The sequence below is a fragment of the Mycteria americana genome, unplaced genomic scaffold (genome assembly GCF_035582795.1).
Source record: "Mycteria americana isolate JAX WOST 10 ecotype Jacksonville Zoo and Gardens unplaced genomic scaffold, USCA_MyAme_1.0 Scaffold_37, whole genome shotgun sequence".
NCBI classification, from domain to species: domain Eukaryota; kingdom Metazoa; phylum Chordata; class Aves; order Ciconiiformes; family Ciconiidae; genus Mycteria; species Mycteria americana.
The window spans coordinates 1,728,240-1,750,157 of record NW_027445624.1 but is presented as its reverse complement, the minus strand read 5'-3'; the positions used below and the strand labels follow the sequence as shown (position 1 = coordinate 1,750,157).

General features: G+C 50.0%; 1 protein-coding gene and 2 non-coding genes across 3 annotated transcripts; all 3 read left to right on the top strand.

The window, feature by feature from the left end:
• The first annotated feature begins 1,468 nt into the window (after nucleotides 1-1,468).
• On the top strand, nucleotides 1,469-1,542 carry TRNAN-GUU (transfer RNA asparagine (anticodon GUU)). Its single transcript has one exon. It is a non-coding gene; the product is annotated as a tRNA-Asn (tRNA).
• Nucleotides 1,543-3,516: 1,974 nt separating this feature from the next.
• LOC142403504 (olfactory receptor 10K2-like) lies at nucleotides 3,517-14,457 on the top strand. Its single transcript, XM_075489763.1, has 4 exons — nucleotides 3,517-3,541; nucleotides 4,444-4,563; nucleotides 5,682-5,786; nucleotides 13,538-14,457. Exons 1-4 carry the CDS (start codon nucleotides 3,517-3,519, stop codon nucleotides 14,455-14,457), a joined length of 1,170 nt encoding a protein of 389 aa, XP_075345878.1.
• TRNAN-GUU (transfer RNA asparagine (anticodon GUU)) lies at nucleotides 7,843-7,916 on the top strand. Its single transcript has one exon. It is a non-coding gene; the product is annotated as a tRNA-Asn (tRNA).
• Nucleotides 14,458-21,918: the final 7,461 nt, after the last annotated feature.

The following is a 21,918-nucleotide window of genomic DNA, read 5'->3' as shown; positions in this document are numbered from 1 at the left end:
TTGTGCAAGGCTCGGGTGGGTGGAGCTCGTTTGGTGCCCACGTTTGTGTGACACATGGCTGGTTAGTGCCATTACCAAGCAGGGAGGGAGAGCTTTGGTCTCAGGATAAGTTCTGCCCAAGGCAGTTGCAGCTCACAGCTGTGGTGCCTCAAGTCACTGACCCATGCCTCTCATAAATAAAGCCCCATACACAGAAATCACCACAGTTAATGTGGGTGACGTGATGCCATGGTGCCAACATGGAAATTTCCAGCCCGCATACTACGTTCAGGAGAAGAAATATTGATCTTCCTCTGCATTGACTCTCACTACCCTGTCACATCTTTCCGCATGTACTCCTTCAAGGGCCCCTTCTCAACTTTCTGCAGTCTGCCTGATGCTGCCTTCAGCCAAATCCTGAATTATGTTCCTACCTGTCCCTTCCTACGTATCTCGCTGAAGGTTTTCCTTCAGCGAAAGGAAAACTATTTCAGTATTTATTCCTGAAATCTTCTCAGTTTGGCTGCACTCCTGGAGTCTCTCAACTCAGCCCCACGAGACTTGAAGCATTAGGGAGAATTATGCAGGGAGACTTGGCTTGGCATGGCATTTTGCATGTTAATGAGCCCTCTGGTGCCAAGTTCCTGAACTGCAGGTACTGCAAGAATGAACCGGCCTCTACAGGAGTGAAAAGCTTCCTGAGGTGCATCCAAGGGTGGGGAGTGAAGGAGAGGAAGAGAGGAAGGTCAGCTCATGGGGCATGTTGAGCACTGTCTAGCCACCCCACAGCAGAGGGCATTCCCCATCTCCCAGGCTGAGGCATGCACACAGGATGGGAACCTCTCCTTTGTGCAGGGGCCTTCAGCCACATTCCCAGGGCAGACCTATTCCTCCTCCACCCACAGACGTCAACGGCTTTCCATAGCTGGGCTCACACAAGGTTGGAAGGATTTGCTACAGCCCTCAACCATCACCTTGCTTCTTGACGAGTTCCCTACACCCTCTCTCGCATCCGTACGCACTGCCAATCACTGCCTGATCACTACCCGAGAAGCTAAGAAGCTCTCCAGGCTTTCCCTCTCATCCTCAGGGGATGACCACATTTCTCCTGTAAACATTCGTGCATCGTAAAAACACCAGTTGAGGAAGTGCATCTTGGTGAGGGGAGGACCTCGCCGAGGCACCTCTGTGCTCTTTGAGGTGTAAACGCTTGTGCAAGGCTGCAGGAGGAGTTGCTTTGGTGGCCAGCTTTGTATTGCAGATGGATGGTGTGCAGAGGGCAGGGAATGAGAGAGGACTGCTACCAGAAATGCCATGGAGGGGAGGTCCGGTGCTCAGGGAAAGAAGGATGAAGGGTGGACACTCTGGACACTCCGGGTTCTGGTGTTTCTCTTCCCAAGTCCCCACTGTGGGTGACGAAGCTCTGCTTCCCCAGAAATGGCCAAGCATCTGCCTGCCGATGGGAAGCACTCCATAGCTCACTTTGGGAGTCTCTGTGGCGCAACTGGTTAGCGCGTTCGGCTGTTAACCGAAAGGCTGGTGGTTCGAGCCCACCCAGGGACGCCTTCCCCTTTCCCTGCCCGTGACAGGGGGCTTGCAACTACAGGACCTTGCAGCTCCCTTACAACCCAAACCCTTCTATGGCTCCAGCAAAAGAGGAGCCCATTCACTCCCCTCTCCAAAGGCAGAGCATTCAAAACAAACTGATAGCAATTCCTTACTCCCTTTTGCTTGCGCACGCAGCTTTGCTTCACTTATTAAACTGCCTTTCTCTTCACCCACGACTCTTTCGCACTTTGCCCTTCCAATGCTCTCCCCCCTCCAGCTCAGGGGGGCTGAGCCAGCAGCTGCGTGGGGGCTGAGCTGCCAGCTGGGGACAACCCACCCTGGGATTTGCCTTATTTCTACTCTCACTAACAACAGCAGCACTAACATGCTCTAAAATAAGGTCTTCCTCTTCTTCATGATGCTAAACTCTATTTCTTTCATGTTACTCCTTTCCTTCATTCTTCCTTGACAAGACACTTATAATTTCTCAGTATTATAGTCTGCCATGAAGTTGTTAGAACAATACTTTTTCTCTCCTTTCTAACTGTTGTCATCTAATGGCAACACCTCTCAGACAGTATTGTCCCTACATCATTTCTTTCATTCCCATTTCCAGTCTCTGTGTGTGTGTGAGGAGTTGTTTATCGTGATTATCACATCCCTGAGCAGCTCGTCCTTGGTTGCCAGTACCGGATCCAGGTGAGCACCCAGGGCCTTTGTTGGCCCACTGGGCAGCTGTATGAAGAAGGTGTCCCGCGGTGCTGCAGACTGTTTGCACCTTGTTTTGCCTGGTCCGTGAATGCCAGGGCAATTACAGTCCCCCACAGGAACTGGCTCATTGCCCTGCAGACTTCCTTGGGCTGCTGCCAGAAGACTTTTCCTGCTTCCTCATTGTCGTGGTTTAGCCCCTGTCCCCAACTAAGCACCACACAGGTCCTCGTTCACCCTCGCCCCCACCCCCCGGTTATATGGGGGAGAGAATCTGAAGAGCAAAATTAAGAAACCTGGTGGAGGACCCCGGGGTGTGCAGGTGCTTGTGATGTCACAGGTGCCTGAGTAGGTGACAGGGCAGGAGCCAGACCTGTGCTTGCGAGGTCACATGTGCCTTTGTATGAGAGAAAGCTGGAGCAGGCGCGCGTCTTGTGTGGGGGCTTGTGATGTCACTGGTGGCTCTGTAGCTCTTAGGGCAGGAGCAGGTCCCAGGCTTGTGCAGGTGCTTGTGATGTGACACGATGCCACGTAGGGTACGGGGCCAGAGGTGGCCCCTGGCGCGTGCATCTCCTTGTGATGAGGCTGGCGGCACCGTAGGCAGTAGGGCCAGAGCATGCAGCTGGCTTGTGCAGGTGCTTGTGATGTCAGATGTGCCTGAGCAGGTAAGAGGGCAGGAGCATGCAGCCGGCTTTTGAAGCTGCTTTGTCCCCCTCCACTGTACATACAAGTTTTGATTGGGCAGGGCCAGCTCGACTGGCGGATCCCCTGGTGTTGACTACCCAGGTGGCCTTTGCTAAATGTGTATCCCAATGTTTGCCCGTCCCACCACCCAGTGCTCGCAGTGTAGTCTTTAACAGTCCATTGTATCCTTCAATTTTCCCAGAGACTGGTGCATGATAGGGGATGTGATATACCCACTCAGTGCCATGCTCTTTGGCCCTGGTGTCTGTGAGGTTGTTTTGGAAATGAGTTCGTTGTCTGACTCAATTCTTTCTGGGGTGCCATGTCGCCACAGGACTTGCTTTTCAAGGCCCAGGAGAGTGTTCCAGACAGTGGCATGGGGCACGGGATATGTTTCCAGCCATTGTGTATCCCAATGTTTGCACTTGGACTGCAGCTCTGTTGTGTCATCTGTTAGTGTGTGCGTGCAGATGGCCCACCTGAGTCGTGGTGTCTCTAAGAAGATCACAGCATGAGGAATATAAAGGACACGGCAGATAATAAATTAAAAGAGGAGATACCAGTTAAACCAAATTGGACACTGAGGTAGCTATTACCATGGTGACCATCCCAGAAACACCAAGTGAGGGTACAAAGAAGGCAAAACCAGGGCCAATGAGGACAGGGTAAACCGAGGTGGGCTTTTGGTATGGGAGGCCATGAGCATGATCAAAGGGAAGACCTTGAGAGGGACAAAAGAAGGAAAAAGAAAAGACAAGGTGAAGCCAAGGATACGGTCATGGCTGTTTGGGGGTGTCATCTGCCAAGCAGCCCTTCACCTGAGAAAGACTGGCTGGAGTGGGACGCAAAGCTGCAGTTGATCTGGCCATCCTTAGGTCTGACTTATTTCCATGGTCACGAGGAACCTGAGTGCTTTGCCTACCACCATCAAGGGAAGAGCCCTGTAGCAGATGGAAACACAGAATCCTTCAGGCGGGAAGGGACCTCGGGAGGTCGCTAGCCCAATCTTCTGCTCCCAGGAGGGCCAGCTATCAGGTCACAACAGCTTGCACAGTACTTCTTAAATTTGGGGCCTGAAAACCTCTAAAGATGGAGATGGCCTCAGCTCTCTGGAAGCCTTCTCCTTGCTCATTGGCCCTCATCCTCCCATCATGAACTGCAGTGAAGAGCCTGACTCTTTGGGTTGCCTCCTGGAAGGTGTGGGAATGCTGTTCCTTGGTCTCCCCAAAGCCGCCTTTTCTCCTGACTCAACAAATCCAGCTCTCTCAGCCTCCCATAGTGAGAAAGCCGACCTTACAAACGCATGCCTGAGGTGTTTAAGACTCTTCCAAACCTGCCGGCTTCTCTTGCATCTGCAAAGGACTTCAGGGCCGTGAGAATATCACACCCTCCTGCCATGGCTTTCTGCAGGTGTCGCTCTCCCTTGTCACCATGATATCATGCACAGATGTCGCAGGCTGTGTGGAGGGCCCAATCTGAACAAGTAGCCATTCACAGTTAAACTTTGAACTCAAAACGTTTCAGGCCCAAGAAGCAACATCACACCACTAGGAGAGGCTGGTGCTGGGGGTGCCACGCATGGTGCTAACCCACATGCAGAGGAGGAATTCATGACTCCAAGCATCCCAGGCGCTATCGTCAGTAGTGAGAGAAACACCAAAACATTCAGATCAGAAGGGACCTTGGAGGTCCTAGACAACCTTCCACTCACATCAGGATGAGCACGGAATGCCCACCAAGTTCCTCAGGGCTTTGCCCAACAGTGTCCTGAAAATGTTTTGGAATGGGGGCTTTGTCTAAGATCCTCAGGGGAATCCTGGGTACCCTCTGAGGAAGCTCAGGGTGCTAGATAAGGAGAGCCACAGGATTCCTTGACTCCCAACCAGCTGCTAGCAACCTCTGGTAGCTCCTAAAAAACTCCTTCTGCTGTCCTTGATCAAAAGCTGCATTGCTGAGAGGCTGCTGAAGCTACTCCAGCCCTTGGACTGTTACTCCCTGCTGCTTTTCCAAGTAGGCACCAATGACGCAGCCAAACTTGGACCTACAGTCCCGTCAGCCTCATCTCAATTCCTGGGAACACGATGGAGCAGCTAATCCTGGATACCAAACTGGGAGGAGTGGCTGATACACCAGAGGGTTGCATTGCCATCCAGAGGGACCTGGACAGGCTGGAGAAATGGGCTGACAGGAACCTCATGAAGTTCAACAAAGGGAACTGCCAAGTCCTGCCCCTGGGGAGGAACAACCCCATGCACCAGCCTATGCTGGGGGTCTCCCAGCTGGAAAGGAGCTTGGCAGAAAAAGCCCTGGGGCTTCTGGTGGACACCAAGTTGAACACGAGCCAGCAACATGCCTTGTGGGAAACAAAGCAAACGGTATGCTGGGCTGTATTGACAAATATTGCCAGCAGCTGGTGGGAGGTGACCTTTCCCCTTTATTCAGCACTGATGAGGCCACAGCTGGAGCAGTGGGTCCAGTTCTTGGCTCCTCAGTACAGGAGAGACATGGACACACTGGAGAGAGGCCAATGAAGGGCCACAAAGATGATGAAGAGACTGGAGCATCTCTCTAGGAGAAGCTGAGGGAGCTGGGACTATCCAGCCTGGGGAAGAGAAGGCTCAAGGGGCATCTAATCAAAATATATAAATAGCTGAAGGGAGGGTGCAAAGAGGATGGAGCCAGGCTCTTTCAGTGGTGCCCAGTGACAGGACAAGACGCAATGGGCACACACTGAAACATAGGAGGGTCCCTGTGAACATCAGGGAACATTTCTTTCACTGTGAGAGTGAGCAAGCACTGGCAGAGGTTTCCCAGAGAGGTGTCTCCACCCTTGGAGATAGTTAAAAGTCACCTGGACATGGTCCTGGGTAAGCACTCCACATGGCCCTACTTGAGCAGGGGGTTGGACCAGGTGATCTCCAAAGGTCCCAAAGGTCATTCTGTAATTCTGTGGTTCTGTGATTCTGCAAAAAGCTGTTATGATGTCTTAGGTCTACATGCTGAGTCCCACAGGATGAGCAAGACGCCTAAATGCAACTTCCAGATGGATAGGTGATACCATCAACAATAAAAATAAATCACCATTGGAGACCAATGCGGAAAGCCAAAGTTCTGGATTGAGAACTCCCTGGGAAGAGCAAAAAGGAAAGGTTGGGTCCATGGGTGACAAGTAGCCCTTGCTCTTGCAGTTAGTCTCTGGTTTGAGACAGCTTCCTGAGCAACATGTGCATCCTTGGAGGGTGATTCCCTGGACCCACACCAGGCAGCAGCCAGGTTTCCCGGCAGGGCTTTCCATCCCCCCTTCCAGAAATGGCCATGTCTCTCCATTCAGCATTCATGGATCCCAAAGCACCAATTTGGGAAAGGCTTCTAGGTGAGGGGAAGGCCTCCCTCAGGCACATCTGTCCTCCTTGAATCCCAGTCTTGTGCAAGGCTCGGGTGGGTGGAGCTCGTTTGGTGCCCACGTTTGTCTGACACATGGCTGGTTAGTGCCATTACCAAGCAGGGAGGGAGAGCTTTGGTCTCAGGACAAGTTCTGTCCAAGGCAGTTGCAGCTCACAGCTGTGGTGCCTCAAGTCACTGACCCATGCCTGGGGTCTCTGATAAATAAAGCCCCATACACGGAAATCACCACAGTTAATGTGGGTGACATGATGCCATGGTGCCAACATGGAAATTTCCAGCCCGCATACTACGTTCAGGAGAAGAAATATTGATCTTCCTCTGCATCGACTCTCACTACCCTGTCACATCTTTCTGCATGTACTCCTTCAAGGGCCCCTTCTCAACTTTCTGCAGTCTCCCTGATGCTGCCTTCAGCCAAATCCTGAATTATGTTCCTACCTGTCCCTTCCTACGTATCTCGCTGAAGGTTTTCCTTCAGCGAAAGGAAAACTATTTCAGTATTTATTACTGAAAACTATTTCACTATTTATTCCTGAAATCTTCTCAGTTTGGCTGCACTCCTGGAGTCTCTCAACTCAGCCCCATGAGACTTGAAGCATTAGGGAGAATTATGCAGGGAGACTTGGCTTGGCATGGCATTTTGCATGTTAATGAGCCCTCTGGTGCCAAGTTCCTGAACTGCAGGTACTGCAAGAATGAACCGGCCTCTACAGAACTGAAAAGCTTCCTGAGGTGCATCCAAGGGTGGGGAGTGAAGGAGAGGAAGAGAGGAAGGTCAGCTCATGGGGCATGTTGAGCACTGTCTAGCCACCCCACAGCAGAGGGCATTCCCCATCTCCCAGGCTGAGGCATGCACACAGGATGGGAACCTCTCCTTTGTGCAGGGGCCTTCAGCCACATTCCCAGGGCAGACCTATTCCTCCTCCACCCACAGACATCAACGGTTTTCCATAGCTGGGCTCACACAAGGTTGGAAGGATTTGCTACAGCCCTCAACCATCGCCTTGCTTCTTGACGAGTTCCCTACACCCTCTCTCGCATCCGTACGCACTGCCAATCACTGCCTGATCACTACCTGAGAAGCTAAGAAGCTCTCAAGGCTTTCCCTCTCATCCTCAGGGGATGACCACGTTTCTGCAGTCACCATTCGTGCATCGTAAAAACACCAGTTGAGGAAGTGCATCTTGGTGAGGGGAGGACCTCGCCGAGGCACGTCTGTGCTCTTTGAGGTGTAAGCGCTTGTGCAAGGCTGCAGGAGGAGTTGCTTTGGTGGCCAGCTTTGTATTGCAGATGGATGGTGTGCAGAGGGCAGGGAATGAGAGAGGACTGCTACCAGAAATGCCATGGAGGGGAGGTCCGGTGCTCAGGGAAAGAAGGATGAAGGGTGGACACTCTGGACACTCTGGGTTCTGGTGTTTCTCTTCCCAAGTCCCCACTGTGGGTGACAAAGCTCTGCTTCCCCAGAAATGGCCAAACATCTGCCTGCCGATGGGAAGCACTCCATAGCTCACTTTGGGAGTCTCTGTGGCGCAACTGGTTAGCGCGTTCGGCTGTTAACCGAAAGGCTGGTGGTTCGAGCCCACCCAGGGACGCCTTCCCCTTTCCCTGCCCGTGACAGGGGGCTTGCAACTACAGGACCTTGCAGCTCCCTTACAACCCAAACCCTTCTATGGCTCCAGCAAAAGAGGAGCCCATTCACTCCCCTCTCCAAAGGCAGAGCATTCAAAACAAACTGATAGCAATTCCTTACTCCCTTTTGCTTGTGCACGCACCTTTGCATCACTTATTAAACTGCCTTTCTCTTCACCCACGACTCTTTCGCACTTTGCCCTTCCAATGCTCTCCCCCCTCCAGCTCAGGGGGACTGAGCCAGCAGCTGCGTGGGGGCTGAGCTGCCAGCTGGGGACAACCCACCCTGGGATTTGCCTTATTTCTACTCTCACTAACAACAGCAGCACTAACATGCTCTAAAATAAGGTCTTCCTCTTCTTCATGATGCTAAACTCTATTTCTTTCATGTTACTCCTTTCCTTCATTCTTCCTTGACAAGACACTTATAATTTCTCAGTATTATAGTCTGCCATGAAGTTGTTAGAACAATACTTTTTCTCTCCTTTCTAACTGTTGTCATCTAATGGCAACACCTCTCAGACAGTATTGTCCCTACATCATTTCTGTCATTCCCATTTCCAGTCTCTGTGTGTGTGTGAGGAGTTGTTTATCGTGATTATCACATCCCTGAGCAGCTCGTCCTTGGTTGCCAGTACCGGATCCAGGTGAGCACCCAGGGCCTTTGTTGGCCCACTGGGCAGCTGTATTAAGAAGGTGTCCCACGGTGCTGCAGACTGTTTGCACCTTGTTTTGCCTGGTCCGTGAATGCTTTTTTTCCTTTTCCTCCTGTAACTGTTTCTGCAGTTCAATTTTTAAAGACAGTAACAACTCAGTTGCCTTTCTACCTAGTATTTCTTTCTCTGGGTCCTGCTCCTTTTTATTTCTGTTCTCTCTTTCATGATGTGCAGCTTCTAAACAGGCACCTAGCATCTTGCAGATAACTCCTTTCCCTTTTCCATCCTTTGTGTGGCTTCTAGGTACTTTTAGGTGTTCTTCAATGGCTTCCCAATTATGCCAATTGTCACGAGTCCATTCTGCTGAGAATTTGGGACTCAGATTCACTCCATGCCTCCTTAAATAATCAGTGACACCAATTACCATCCTGCCAACTATGCCAATTTGTCATCTATGGAGCAACAGTGCACTTCACTCATAAGAGAGAAGTAAAAATATACTTTACTGATGTAGAATAGGGAGTTCACAAAGTTCAATGCGACAATGGTTTAACAAGATTTGATGGCAAGGTACACTTGATTATTTACTGCATAGAGGACAGGGTCAGACAAAACTGTCAGGGAGACCCTCCCGTTGAGTCATGAGGTTCAGAAAGGATCCCCTTGCTTTCCAAACTCCTTCTCAGAGAGGAGTCTAGGTGGGGCTAGATCCAATCCTAGTCCCAGACTTGGTCAATGGTTTATGTCTTATGGATTATGTGTGCACAATTAATCCTTTATATCACTTAGCTAAGATTTCAAAGTTTAGCATGGTATTAGTCACTTACCGAGGATCTGTTGTGGCAAGGAATCTCTCAGCCTCGAGGAGTAACCTTGAGATGCGTTCCTGCTCAAGGGGAGATCCTGGCATGCAGCCTGCTGCTGTGCAGGAGAGCTCAAAGGGCTCTTGGGCTGCTCGCTATTTATGGGGGATAAGATGATTGACTCATAGTCATATTTGCATACCAACCACAGATTTTAGTTTCTTATGTGGGCACATTGCACAATAGCCCTAGGCTATTGTGTTCTTATCTGTCTCCTGAATCCACTTTGAGCGGGATGCAGCCATCATGACCAGATGCATCCATTACGAGCATCACTGGTAGTTATCACCTGAGCAGGGTTACCAGAGATAAAGGTCGGGGGCGGGGGAAGCACACTGTCACAGTGAGTCACTATGTGTGTGTGTCATTGTTCATCTTTCTTACTGCCTAAATAAAGTTTGATTTATAATGTGTTGTCAGACTCCATCACTGTTTGGACCACACTTCCTGATATACAGTAAATGTATCACAAAGCCTGCTAAGGAAAGAAAAGGTGGTGTCCCTGTTTCCCATTTTCACAGAATCACGGAGTCACAGAACAGTTGCCGTTGGAAGGGACCTTTGGAGATCATCTGGTTCAATTCCCCTGCTCAAGCAGGGTGACCTATGCTGGTGGTCCAGGACCATGTCCATATGATTTCTGAATATCTCCAGGAAGGGAGACTCCACAATTCTCTGGGCAACCTGTGCCAGTGCTCATGGCACCATGTGTGTGCCTTATCAAAAAGCGTTCCATTATGTTCATAGGAAACCTTCTCAGTTTGTGCCCACTGCCTCTTGTCCTGTCACTGGGCACCACTGAAAAGAGCTTGACTCAGTCTTATTTGCACTCACCCATCAAGTATTTTTATACATTGATAAGATCCTCTCTGAGCCTTCTCTTCTCTAGGCTAAACTGCCCCAGCTCTGTCAGCTCCTCATAGGAGAGATGCTCCAGTCCCTTAATCCACTGTGTCCATGTATCTCTCATACTGGGGAGCCCAGTATCGGACACAGTACTCCAGGTGTGGCGTAACTCGTGGTGTACCCCAGGGGTCTATACTGGGTCCAGTCCTGTTTAACATCTTCATTAACAATCTGGATGTTTGGGCAGAGTGTACCCTCAGCAAGTTTGCTGACGACACAAGACTGGGAGGAGCAACTGATACGCCAGAGGGCCGTGCTACCATCCAGAAGGACCTGGACAGGCTGGAGAAATGAGCTGACAGGAACCTTCATAATGTTCAGTAAGGAGAAGTACAAATTCTTGCCCCTGGGGAGGAACAACCCCATGCAGCAATATATGCGATGATGAACAGTTAGCTGAAGGGTTAGGCTCAAAGAGTTGTAGTAAATGGAGTAATAACCTGGCTGGCAGCCAGTCACTAGTAGTGTTCCCCAGGGCTCAATTTTAGGGCTATTTCTCTTCATTGGCTTTATCCATGACTAGACGTGGGAGTTGAGTGCACATTAAGTAAGTTTGCCAACAATACTAAAATAGGAAGAGCCATTGGTTCCCTTGGCGTTTGAGAGGCCTTATATAGAGATCTTGATAGATTAGAGGCAATCACCAACCAAATGACATTCAACAAGGGCAAATGCTGGATTTTGCACCTGGGACAGTGTAATACTGGAGGTACATATAGATTGGGGGACACCACGCTGGAGTGCAGCCCTGTAGAAAGGGATGTGGGGGCTTTAATTGATGGTAAGCTCAATATGAGTCAACAATGTGTCCTGGTCACCGAAAGGGCCAACCATGTCCTGAAGTGCATTAAGCACAGCATAGCTAACCAATTGAAAGAAGTAATTGTCCCACTATACTCAGCATTGGTGTGGCTTCGCCTCAAGTACTGTTTGCAGTTTTGTGCTCCACAATATATGAAGGATACAAAAATATTAGAATGTGTCCAAAGGAGGGCAACAAAGATGGTGAAAGGACTAGAGGGCATGTTTACGAGGAGCAGCTGAGGATATCAAGTTTGTTCAGCTTAGAGAAGAGGAGACTGAGGGGTCTCCTCATTGCTGTCTACAACTTCCTCATGAGGGAGCTAGAGAGGGAGGTGCTGATTTCTTCTCTCTGGAGCCTGGTGACACCAAGGGAGTGGTTTAACGCTGCATCAGGGGAAGTTCAGATTGGATATTAGGAAAAAGTTCTTCACTGAGAGGGTGGTCAAGCACTGGAACAAGCTCCCCAGGGAAGTGATCATGGCCCCAAGCCTGGCAGTTATCAAGAAGTGTTTGGACAATGCTCTTAGATATACGGTTTAACCTTTAGGTTGCCCTGTGTGGAGTCAGGAGTTGAACTCGATGATCCTTGTGAGTTCCTTCCAACTCAGGATATTCTGTGAGTCTTTGATAAGATTTGGGGTTTAGCCACAAAACCAATCCCTCCAGAAACACCTGAGCCTGACTGTCCCTTCCCACAGGGTGGGCAAAGGCTAGCAGTGGAGGGTGCTGCAAGCCCACTGAGTCCAAGGCAGATGGGGACTTTGTCTGCAGTGGGAAATGGTATCAGGACAGGAAGAGAGATTTTTTTTTTTTCTCAGTCTCTGCAAGGAAGAAGTAATTAAAAGTGCCTGATTGATCCTAGGAAAAATCCTTGAGTCTTGAGTTCAGCACACATCCATTACTGAGAATTGCCAATGATAATTTTGGTGTGCTTAAGAGAAATAGATCAGCTCTTAATTATGCCCATTGCAACCTATTAATAATGCCTCTCGCTGGGTGTGGACGTAGCAGTCCTTGAATGGATTAATGAATACGCACCACCCTCTCCGTAAGAGCTGGTAGCTGCTGTCTTCCTGCCCAAAGGGACAGGAGGGCTAGGTCTGTCAGAGACCTAGTGATGAGAGAGGCTGGTGATGCCTCCAGCTGCAAGTATACAAAGGCTGCAAGCCTGCTCCACACCTGAATATCATTCTGGCCAGTGCAGGTATGGTTTCTGGCTCATGCTTTCCCATGGATCCACAGGTTTCCTTTCTGCATCCTTATTTTCCAGTGCTGGGGACTAGAGGGGAGGAGAGGGAGAGGTCCTGTAGCAGGACCCTGCACTCAGCGCTGCTGCCCTGGCATGCATCAGCCCTCGCAGAAGGAAGAAGATCGGAGTCTGATTCATACAAGACCCCTTTGCATCACTGCCCTTTGAGCGAGGAAGGAAACATGCCATCCGTGTCCACCACTATCCCAGGGCAAAGATCTCCCTTGTTCCTGGGGAGTGCTAAGACTCTTCCCCACCTGTCTCCTCTTGGAAACTACTGCAGCACTGGCAGCTGTTCAGAAACGCTCCCCTTGCTGGAATAACCCCCACTCGGGGTCAAGGATTGCCATGGGTTTGCAGTGGGAGTTAGTTGTGCTGCTCAAACCTTATTTTACCTGCTTTTCTTCTCCATCCACTCAGCACAGCATTGCCAGTGGCTCTAGCACTTCAGTTTATACAGTTCTGCACATGTCGCTGAGAGCTAACACACTCCTTGTACGAGTGAGAGGCTCTGAAATGGTGTTTCTTCTCTTGCAGGTCACAGGAGGTCTTTCAGCCACTTTCCCAAAATCACAGCTTACAAGTCTTTTCAGACTCTCCTCCACCCCTCCATCTCCAGGCTGTAACTTTCCTTCCCTTGCAGTGATTGCCTGCAGTGCGCTTGCATGTAGGTAGGCGATGCCACTTTCTCCACTGTGAAGATGAGAAATGGGACTTCCCCAAAGGGGACAATGCTTTCTAGGTGAGCTCCAGCCACTGTGCCATCACAGCTCCCCAGATCGCATGAGAGAAGGAGCCACGTGTCCTCGAGCCACCGGTGTGCTCTTGGGAGCCACAGCAAGGCCAGGAGCTGCCCGCAACACCCACCAGCAGTTGCATGTCCCAAGCCAATGCACAACACTATCGTTGTCCTAGGAGGACAACCAACACTTTGAGCACAGAGGCCAGGAAAGGATTTTTGTGAGGCATGCTCAAGCAAATTCTCTTTGTCACAGCAGCAGGCCACCTTGTACTTTCTGTGACCCGGGTGCTGTTTTTCTTACTGCCTGACACCTGGAGAAAACCTTTCGTTTCCATGGGGAACAACAACCAAACCGTGGCCACAGACTTCATCTTCCTGGGTTTCTCCAGCCTCGCAGAACTGCAGAAGCTGCTTCTTGTGGTGTTTTTGCTGCTGTACCTGATCACTCTGAGCATGAATACCACTATAATGATTATCATATGGGTTGATCGGAGCCTTCACACACCCATGTACTTTTTCCTTTGTGTCTTGTCATTTTCCGAGACTTGCTACACCTTCGTCATTGTCCCCAAGATGCTGGTAGACTTGACAGCAGAGAGAAAAGCCATTTCTTTCCTGGGCTGTGCTGTACAAATGTACTTCTTCCTTTTCTTGGGGTGCTCCCACTCCTTCCTCCTGGCAGCCATGGGCTATGACCGCTGTGTTGCTATCTGCCACCCCCTGCACTACAACAGCATCATGACTTGGCGAGTGTGTGCTCAACTGGTGGTTGTTTCTGCTCTGAGTGGCTTGCTGGTTGCCCAGGTGGTTACCCCCTTGATATTTTGCTTGCCCTTCCAGGCATCCAGGAAACTCAACCATTTCTTCTGTGACATCTCCCCTGTCCTCCGAGTGGCCTTTACTCACACAAATCTCAGCGAGGCCATTATCTTCACGCTGAGTATCTCTGTCCTTACGATCCCACTGATGCTGATCCTCATTTCATACCTCTTCATTGTCTTGGCCGTCTTGCAGATCCCTTCAGCTGCAGGGAGGCACAAAGCCTTTTCCACCTGCAGTGCTCACCTGATAGTAGTGGTTGTTCATTATGGCTGTGCCTCCTTCATCTACCTGAGACCCAACTCCAGCTACTCATCTGATCAAGACGCATTGATCTCTGTCACTTATACCATCCTCACTCCCCTGCTCAACCCTATGATTTACAGCTTAAGGAACAAGGATGTTAAAATGGCTCTTCAAAAAGCAATCAGAAAAAACATACTATCTCAGAAAATTTTCCAGTGAAGAGGTTAAGAGGAGCTGCTTCCTGACTGGGTATTTTCAGCCAACATCTTCCACTTCCAAAAAAAACATCACCCCTTTTCCATACATCCTCTTTTGATGACAGGGAAGCTTTCAGGAATGACAAGACAGCTCATCGTGGCTGCTAAGAACCTGATATTAAAAATCAACAAATTCTATCCATAGTGAGACTGGAAGCATGAACTTCAGTGAAAATCAATTTTTTTAAAAATTTGGAAACCCAAATTTTCACTCCAGTGATAGTAGTTCCTTAGACACAACTTTTTCACATGAGCCACTTACTAAATAAAAAGCATAAATGTTGACATAATTTCACAGTGAAACTCCTGTTTTTTAAGGACATGGCAAACTCAGGACCATGCATGTATTGTGCATCAAGATACCACTGAGCTCTGACACCTGCCCATCTGCATGGTATTGTGGTGCCCATCAACAAAGCCTGCAAGGCAAGTGAACTACTTCAAATTGCATCAGCCTGCCTTTGCCATGGGCTAAATTTATCCACGCAGCCATGAAACAAACCTCAGCTGATATGTTCATTTGCTGACCTGTGTGAAGCTGACCACAAACCTAAGACCTTAAACACTTGCAAAGCATGTGTCCACCAACTTCACTGAGGATGAGAATGTCTATTGAGATGGACCTGCAGAGTGGCTCTTCAGGAAGAGTTCTCTTAGAAAAATGAATGAACAAGATCTCCATAGGTGCATGTTTTTCCTCCACAATAATGGTGTTTTCCCTAAATCAATGAAGCCACCTGGGAAAGTGGAATTAGCAAAACTAGGAAGGGAAATATTTTCTGGAGGAAAAGGCCCTGTGGTAGTGTTCTGCAGAAATAGTAATTTTTAAAACCATGCTCCATCATCTTTCAGGACTTCTGTCATGTGCAGTCAAGTGTTTCTCTCCATCCATGAGATTGTCCACGACGTGTCTCAGCACAGTCCTGTGCTGAGCTCCCTATGCCACCAGCCCTCAGCCTTGAGCCACCAATGATCTCCCCAACAGACTTCGTGAGGACTAACGAAGGAAACAGACTTCGTTTTCTGGACAGAAAGAAATAGTAGAAGGCAACAAACCAGAAAAACTAAAAGGCACCTGAAACTTTTCTCTATTTCAAGGGGTTTTTACCACATCGGAGATATAGTCACATTTCCTCCAAAACTTTGTATATCACATTGCAATTTCTCTGGCTTTAACCTGGCAGAATTTCCTCTCCACAGAATAGAAGCTTTTGGGGTTCAGTATTTCCCCCACACAGACACATTCACATTTCTAGTCATGTCTTTTCACTGTGAGCATCAGCACTCTTTCTGTTAAGCAGACTAGATCAAAGCTTTTTAGTGTTTCAGTATGAGGTGTTTCCTCTGCTCCGAGATAGTGTGTATTGCTCCTTTCCCACTCATTCTGGTTTTTTAACATCCTCTGTAAAGTCTTGGATGCAGCATTTCTGTTTAGCTCCCACTGTTGCAGTCTTTATTTTGAAGGGATCTCAAAATATCAGATACAGTCAAGTTTCCTCCAAAGCTTCATATGTCACATTGCAATTTGTCTGGCTTTAAGCTGGTGGAATTGCAGCTGCTTGGAGTAAAGAGCCCTTTTTGGGGTCAGTGTTTCCCACACACAGAAGTATTCTTGTATGTAATCCAATTGTTTTGGTGTTAACATCAGTCCTCTTCCTGTTAAGCTGAATAGATCTAAACTCTACAGTCTTGGCTGCAGCATTTCAGTTCAGGGATGATTCTGCTTTTGACAGCTACTCCCTGAGCTCTGACCACAAGTTAGGTTATTTTGTCACGCTATTTTCATTGCAAACATGCACTATTTATTGTGGGGTGAGTGGGTCTAGAATCAGGATGCTCCAGAGTGATACTGCCCTGACCCCATGCAGCACGTAGGGGACGGAGCAGAGAATGGAAAAGAGGGTGCTGCAACCCCAAAAGGCACCTGGGAAATTTTTATAGCCTTTAGCAGAGTGCTTTACACATGACACTGGGTGTATCGGGCACCACCAGCAGTGACTTGAGCCCATGTTAGTTCAAAAAAGGAATGTGGAAGCCTCTGCAAAAATGTCCAAGCAAGAGATGGTGAAGGAACCAGCATTTCACCCGCACAGCAAGACCCTGACAGATTGCAGGAGGAAAAGCCTCTCCTTTCTGTTAATTGAAACTAAACCAGGTGACTCCTTCCCTTGTTTTATATCCTTCCTCATTGATTCCTGGTATGATGCTAATAATGGTTCCAATAAAGCAGTTGCAGAGCAGTTCCCCAAAGAAGTTTCCTTTGGCAGGGACTGTTCGCAGACCTCTCATGGTTCTTGGCTCATTTGCAGGGTTCAGCTCCCACCAGGCAGAGGCAGTGCCAGCGAGGGACAGGACTGGGGCTGCCCGTGCCACCCTGTGGTGTCCTATCTGGGCTGCCACCATCATGGAGAAGAGCAGAGAAACTGAAGCTGGAAGGGCCTTCCCAAGCCCTGCTCAGAACATCACCAGCTTCAAAGGCAGACCCAGTTCTCCAGGGCCCTTTGACTATTGCTTTGCAGGAACGGCTGCAGGAAAAAGCTGTGAAACAATGCATGAGAGGCTTGGCTCCTCTTGGCACTGAGTTTGGGAACAATGGCCCCCTGAGACCAGGGGTCTCCCAGGACCTGGCTATCCAGGCTTCCCTTTGCCCATGGCACTGGCAACCTTGCCCTCTACCTATGGCTTGCAAAGGGCAGGGGAGACTCTGGCGTGTGCTCCTCTCCCCGGACCTGACATTGGAAAGGCTCTTGGCTTGGCATTTTTAGGGACAAAGGTGGGGGGTGTGTGCTGGTGGGGTCTTGAAGGCTCCTTGAAGAAGCCCAAATATTGCCCATTGCGGCAAGGAGAGCAGGGCAATGCCATGGCCACGTGGGAAAGCCGTGCTCCAGATCAACCTTTCAGCAGGGAAGGGCATTTTCATCTCTCCCAGAGGGCTGTGGCCACTGCTGCACAGTGCCAGCAGCTCCCCAGATCCCACTGTCATTGTCCTTGCTGTCTCCTGAAGCAGCTGCTTCTTCTACTGGGCCTCTTCTCCTGCCCTAACTCCTGCAGGACACGTGGGAGATCCTGCCACCTGCCTCCCACTGTTCCTTAAGTAAACTCCCTACCCTGGCACTTCAAATCCTCATTGGCCTTGTCTCTACGTTGCTCCCCAAAAGCTGCCATCAAGTGCGGTCTGACTGAGCTGGGGGCAGGCAAAAACAGCAAGGGTGGGCAAAGATGGGGAAGGGTTTCGGTGCAAGGGATAGATTGGGCAGGAGGCAGGTCGGAGGTCCATGAAGTCAGGAGCCACATGGGAAAGACATACAGGGCCTGGGTGTTCCACACCCCTCCAAAGACCCTGGCACACAGGGAGGCAAACCAGGAGCTGCGTGGTCAGCACGCAGACATGGGGAAGCGTTTCTCTCAATGCAGGGTTCACCCACAGGTCTCCCTGCGGCCGGATAGATGTCACTGGTGTGAAGCTAGACCTCACTGTGGCTGTACCTGGAGGCTCAGCCCAGCTCCTACACCTTGCCCTTAGCACAGGGAGCCCCAGCTGTCCCAGTCATCTCCATCCTGCAGGTATATGCAGGAAGGGGGGCGTTCACAGAGAAATAACATCACCTGTGCTGCGGAGTCTATGCCGGAGCTGGTGCCGCAGCGATGAAGGCACCTTTCAAGAACCACATGCTGAGATGGTCTTGCAGGTCCCAAGGTCATGGACCTAGCTAAGACAACCTTTGAGAAGCTGGGTGCCCAGTTCCTGTGGAGATGTTCAGAATAGGGAATGATCAGAAGGGATCTGCCTGGGACTGTCTTCCCATGCCTTTCAGGTGCCACAGCCTGCTTACTCTGCAGAGCAGCACCATCAGCTCGGGGCTCTTCAGAGAGCACGGGGAAGGGTCAGGAATGGCTGTCCAGGCCAGCATGGACACATTCCCATGGGGAAAGGCTACCCTGGGGCAGGGACATCCCCAGAGCAGAGCAAAGTAACAACTCTGTGTTTCCAGGGGGAATAAATGACCAAGAGAAACCTATTTCTGCATGGACTGAGAAACACTGGCTCCCATCCTCTCATGCCATGGCTGGCCCCCAGCCCTGGGGCTCATGCAGAGGACAACCCACCTCTCTGCCCTCCAGGAGCTGCTGTGCCCTTCAGAGGGGATGGTGTTGTGGTGTGAGTGCCCAGAGCTCTGCAGCACCCTGTGGCGGGCACTGCCATGGGGTCAGCCCACACTGTGTTGCTGCACTGGATTGGGCTGGGGAAAGGTTGTGGGGGAGAGCAATGGAGGAACAGGGCTGGGCTAGAAAGTGCCTGGGAGAGGAAAATGCCAAAGTTAATGGGTTAGTTTCATCTGTGCATCCATCTCCATCCTCCTGCTGGCTCAGTGCCTATATCATGGGAATGGCCAGGTCTCCTGGCTTCTCTGCTGTCCCAGACCCCAGCAGACCCCGGAGCAGGGCTGTCTGCAAAGCCTCCTGTGGGGCATGTCCTGGGCAAGGCAGGGACCGGGAGCTGGGAGAGGCTGCTTAACAGGAGGTCCATGGGGGAAAACGGCACCAAGGGCTGTCCTGGGCACCATGCCAGCGGGACCATTCCCCACTCCAAACACACCCTGTCCCATGCATGCTGTGCCTGCACAGCAGGGCCGTGGGACCACGTATGGGGCAGTGGGGCTGCACCAGCACAGGGACAGGGCAATGACAGGGGACACGAAGCAGCTGCCAGGGAGTGACAGCAAAGACAGATACAAACAAGGAATTTATCTGCATTACCTTCATTGTGCAGGTATGATTTTGGGAAAGCTTGAGATTGCTGGTGGTTGCAAGGGGAGCCAAGAGCAAAAAGAGTGTTGATCATTGTGTTAGAGACCAAGGCTGAAGAATGAAAATGCAGGGCTGCTGCTGAATGGGGAGGGTGATTTAGATGGGCCTGAGGGACTAAATTCCTTCTTTGCCTGAGTCTTTACTGAAAAGGTCTCCAGGACTCTGTGCTTAGGGAAAGGGTTTAAGGAGGAGGAGAGCATGTATTGACAGGAAGCTCATGAAATCTGGCAAGGACAAATGCCAGTTTTCGCCCCTGAAGAGGACTAACCTTGGCAATGGCACAGGCTGGGGGCTGCTGGGTCAGGAGCAGCCCTGTGGGATTCGTCTAGGTGGTCAGTGATCTGGACAGAAGGCAGCCATGTGCCCTGGCAGCAAGGAAGGCCACCAGCATCCTGGTCTGTATGACCAGGAGCATGGCCAGGAGATTGAAGAAAAGTATTATCCAGGTTACTGTGTCCATATTTCAGAGGCCAAATACAGGAAACATGTCAGCAAGCTGGAGTGGGTTTAGCAAAGGGCCCACAGGATGATCAAGGCTTGTCCAGCCTGGAGAAGGAAAGGCTGAGGGGGACCTCACTGGAGCCTGCCATTACCTACAAGGAGGTCATGGAGAATACAGAGCCAGGCTCTCCACCATGCTGCATGTTGAGAGGGCAAAAAGCAATGAGCATAAGGTGATAGAGCTTCAGCCTGGAGATAAGAAAAACCTTTTTTCTCCATGAACTCAGTCCAGCATTGGAACAGGTCACCCAGAGAGGCTGTACAGTCTCTGTCCTTGTCCAACTGGATCATAGAATCATAGAATCATAGAATAGTTTGGGTTGGAAGGGACCTTTAAAGGTCATCTAGTCCAACCTCCCTGCAATGAGCAGGGACATCTTCAACTAGATCAGGTTGCTCAGAGCCCCCTCCAGCATGACCTTGAATGTTTCCAGGTATGGGGCATCTACCACCTCTCTGGGCAACAAGCCTTGAACAACCTGGTCTGACCCTTTTTCTGAGAGGTTGGTCTGAAGACCTCCCAAGGTCCCTTCCAACCTGAGTTATCTTCTGATCCTATGACCTTAGGCCCTCTTTCTGATTATAACAGAACAGATGTTTATTGGGCATGAATCCTCCTGTGCTGTATGTAACCATCCAAAACCAGGCAGATGAACTTCTCCTCTTCTCCCATAACTATAAATTTAATCTGAGAGGCACTGCCTCAGACATCTCTGCTTTACACCTGAAACTCACTGCATCCAGCTTTAACCACCTAAAAGTCCCTTATCTGGATACACTTTGAGGTGCAGAGAGAAAACTCAGCTTTTCTGAGGTGTTATTTCTCCACTTCTGCAGTCTGCTCCTCTACTAGACGGTGCTATTTTTCACTTTCTTTCCTGCTTGTGTCCTTCAGACACAGGGACACAGACACCTGGTGCCAGTGTTGATGCTGAGCTCTGCCCAGCCTCCACGTGCAGCTTCTGAGGGGCTCTGGTCTCCAACGGGTCCTCTGAGATAGCTGCCGGTCCCAGGCAAACACCTCAGATACATTGGGGCCTCCAAAGGTGGCAATCAATATTTGTGGTCAGATAACTGAGCTCTGCCTGGAAAGATCAAAACCTCTCCTGATTAAATGACCATGTCTAAGGGAATCTCTTCAGCAGACTATCTGGACATACACCCTTCCGATGGCTCTCCAGATTTCCACCTCCCCTTGCTCTTTGTCCCTTCAGACACCTCCAAACTATCTTGTGGCTGCTTTGAGCTTCAGGGAGTTAGAAGCTTGCCCCGTCTCTGAGAAGTCTAATTAACTCTGGAGTCAACTCCTTAATTATGTTTATAGCTGTCCTTTCCTAGCTCTCTAAAACAGTTCTCGTACAGATACCCCTTGTGGAAGATGGACCTCATTCGATGCAGCTTGGACTTGGCATACAGTTGAGAAGAGTGTTTTAAAGCTTGTTGGATTACATCAGGTGTAACTGTTGCTTTTTGGCAAGGAGGAGAAGTCCTCCTGTGCCTGTGTGCAGCCACTTCTCTGAGGAAAGCAGGTGGGACTTGGTGCCCAGGAGCTGTAACATCCAGCTGCAGACTTCAGTGGAGAAGGCTGATGTGAGGACAAGTGATGCCAGTGGCCCGCAGGGGGCTGATGAGAGAAATGGTGGGGTTGGGGAGATGAGAAGCAAGGTTGTTCATAGAGTGTCTGACGTTATGGGACTGCTTTTCCTAGCTGCCCATATCTGCTTAGGTGACCCTCTGGATCAATATCAATTGGAGAATGCTGCTATCACTTCTTCAGTAAACTGAAAAATTAAAAAAAATGCCTTTAAAATGCAAAATTCCTTTTTTATTAAGTACTCATTGAAATCTTCCTCTTTAACTACCCTCCTGAAACCTCTCCAATTAGCTGTAGAAAGCTTGAAGACTTGAAGAAAATTATGGGAAGAGACAAGGCACCTGAGAGCTCTCTACCTTATATTTGGTGCTGAGTCCATGGACCTGCAATGCTGAGAGGAGGTTGCACAAACTGCTCAAGGAGTCAAAGTCAGAAGCAAACGCTGAAGTTTCTTGGAGTATTAATGAGCCCCACTGAGGGCTGTTGTCAACAAAGCCTCCCCAAGGAGTCGTTAGAGCA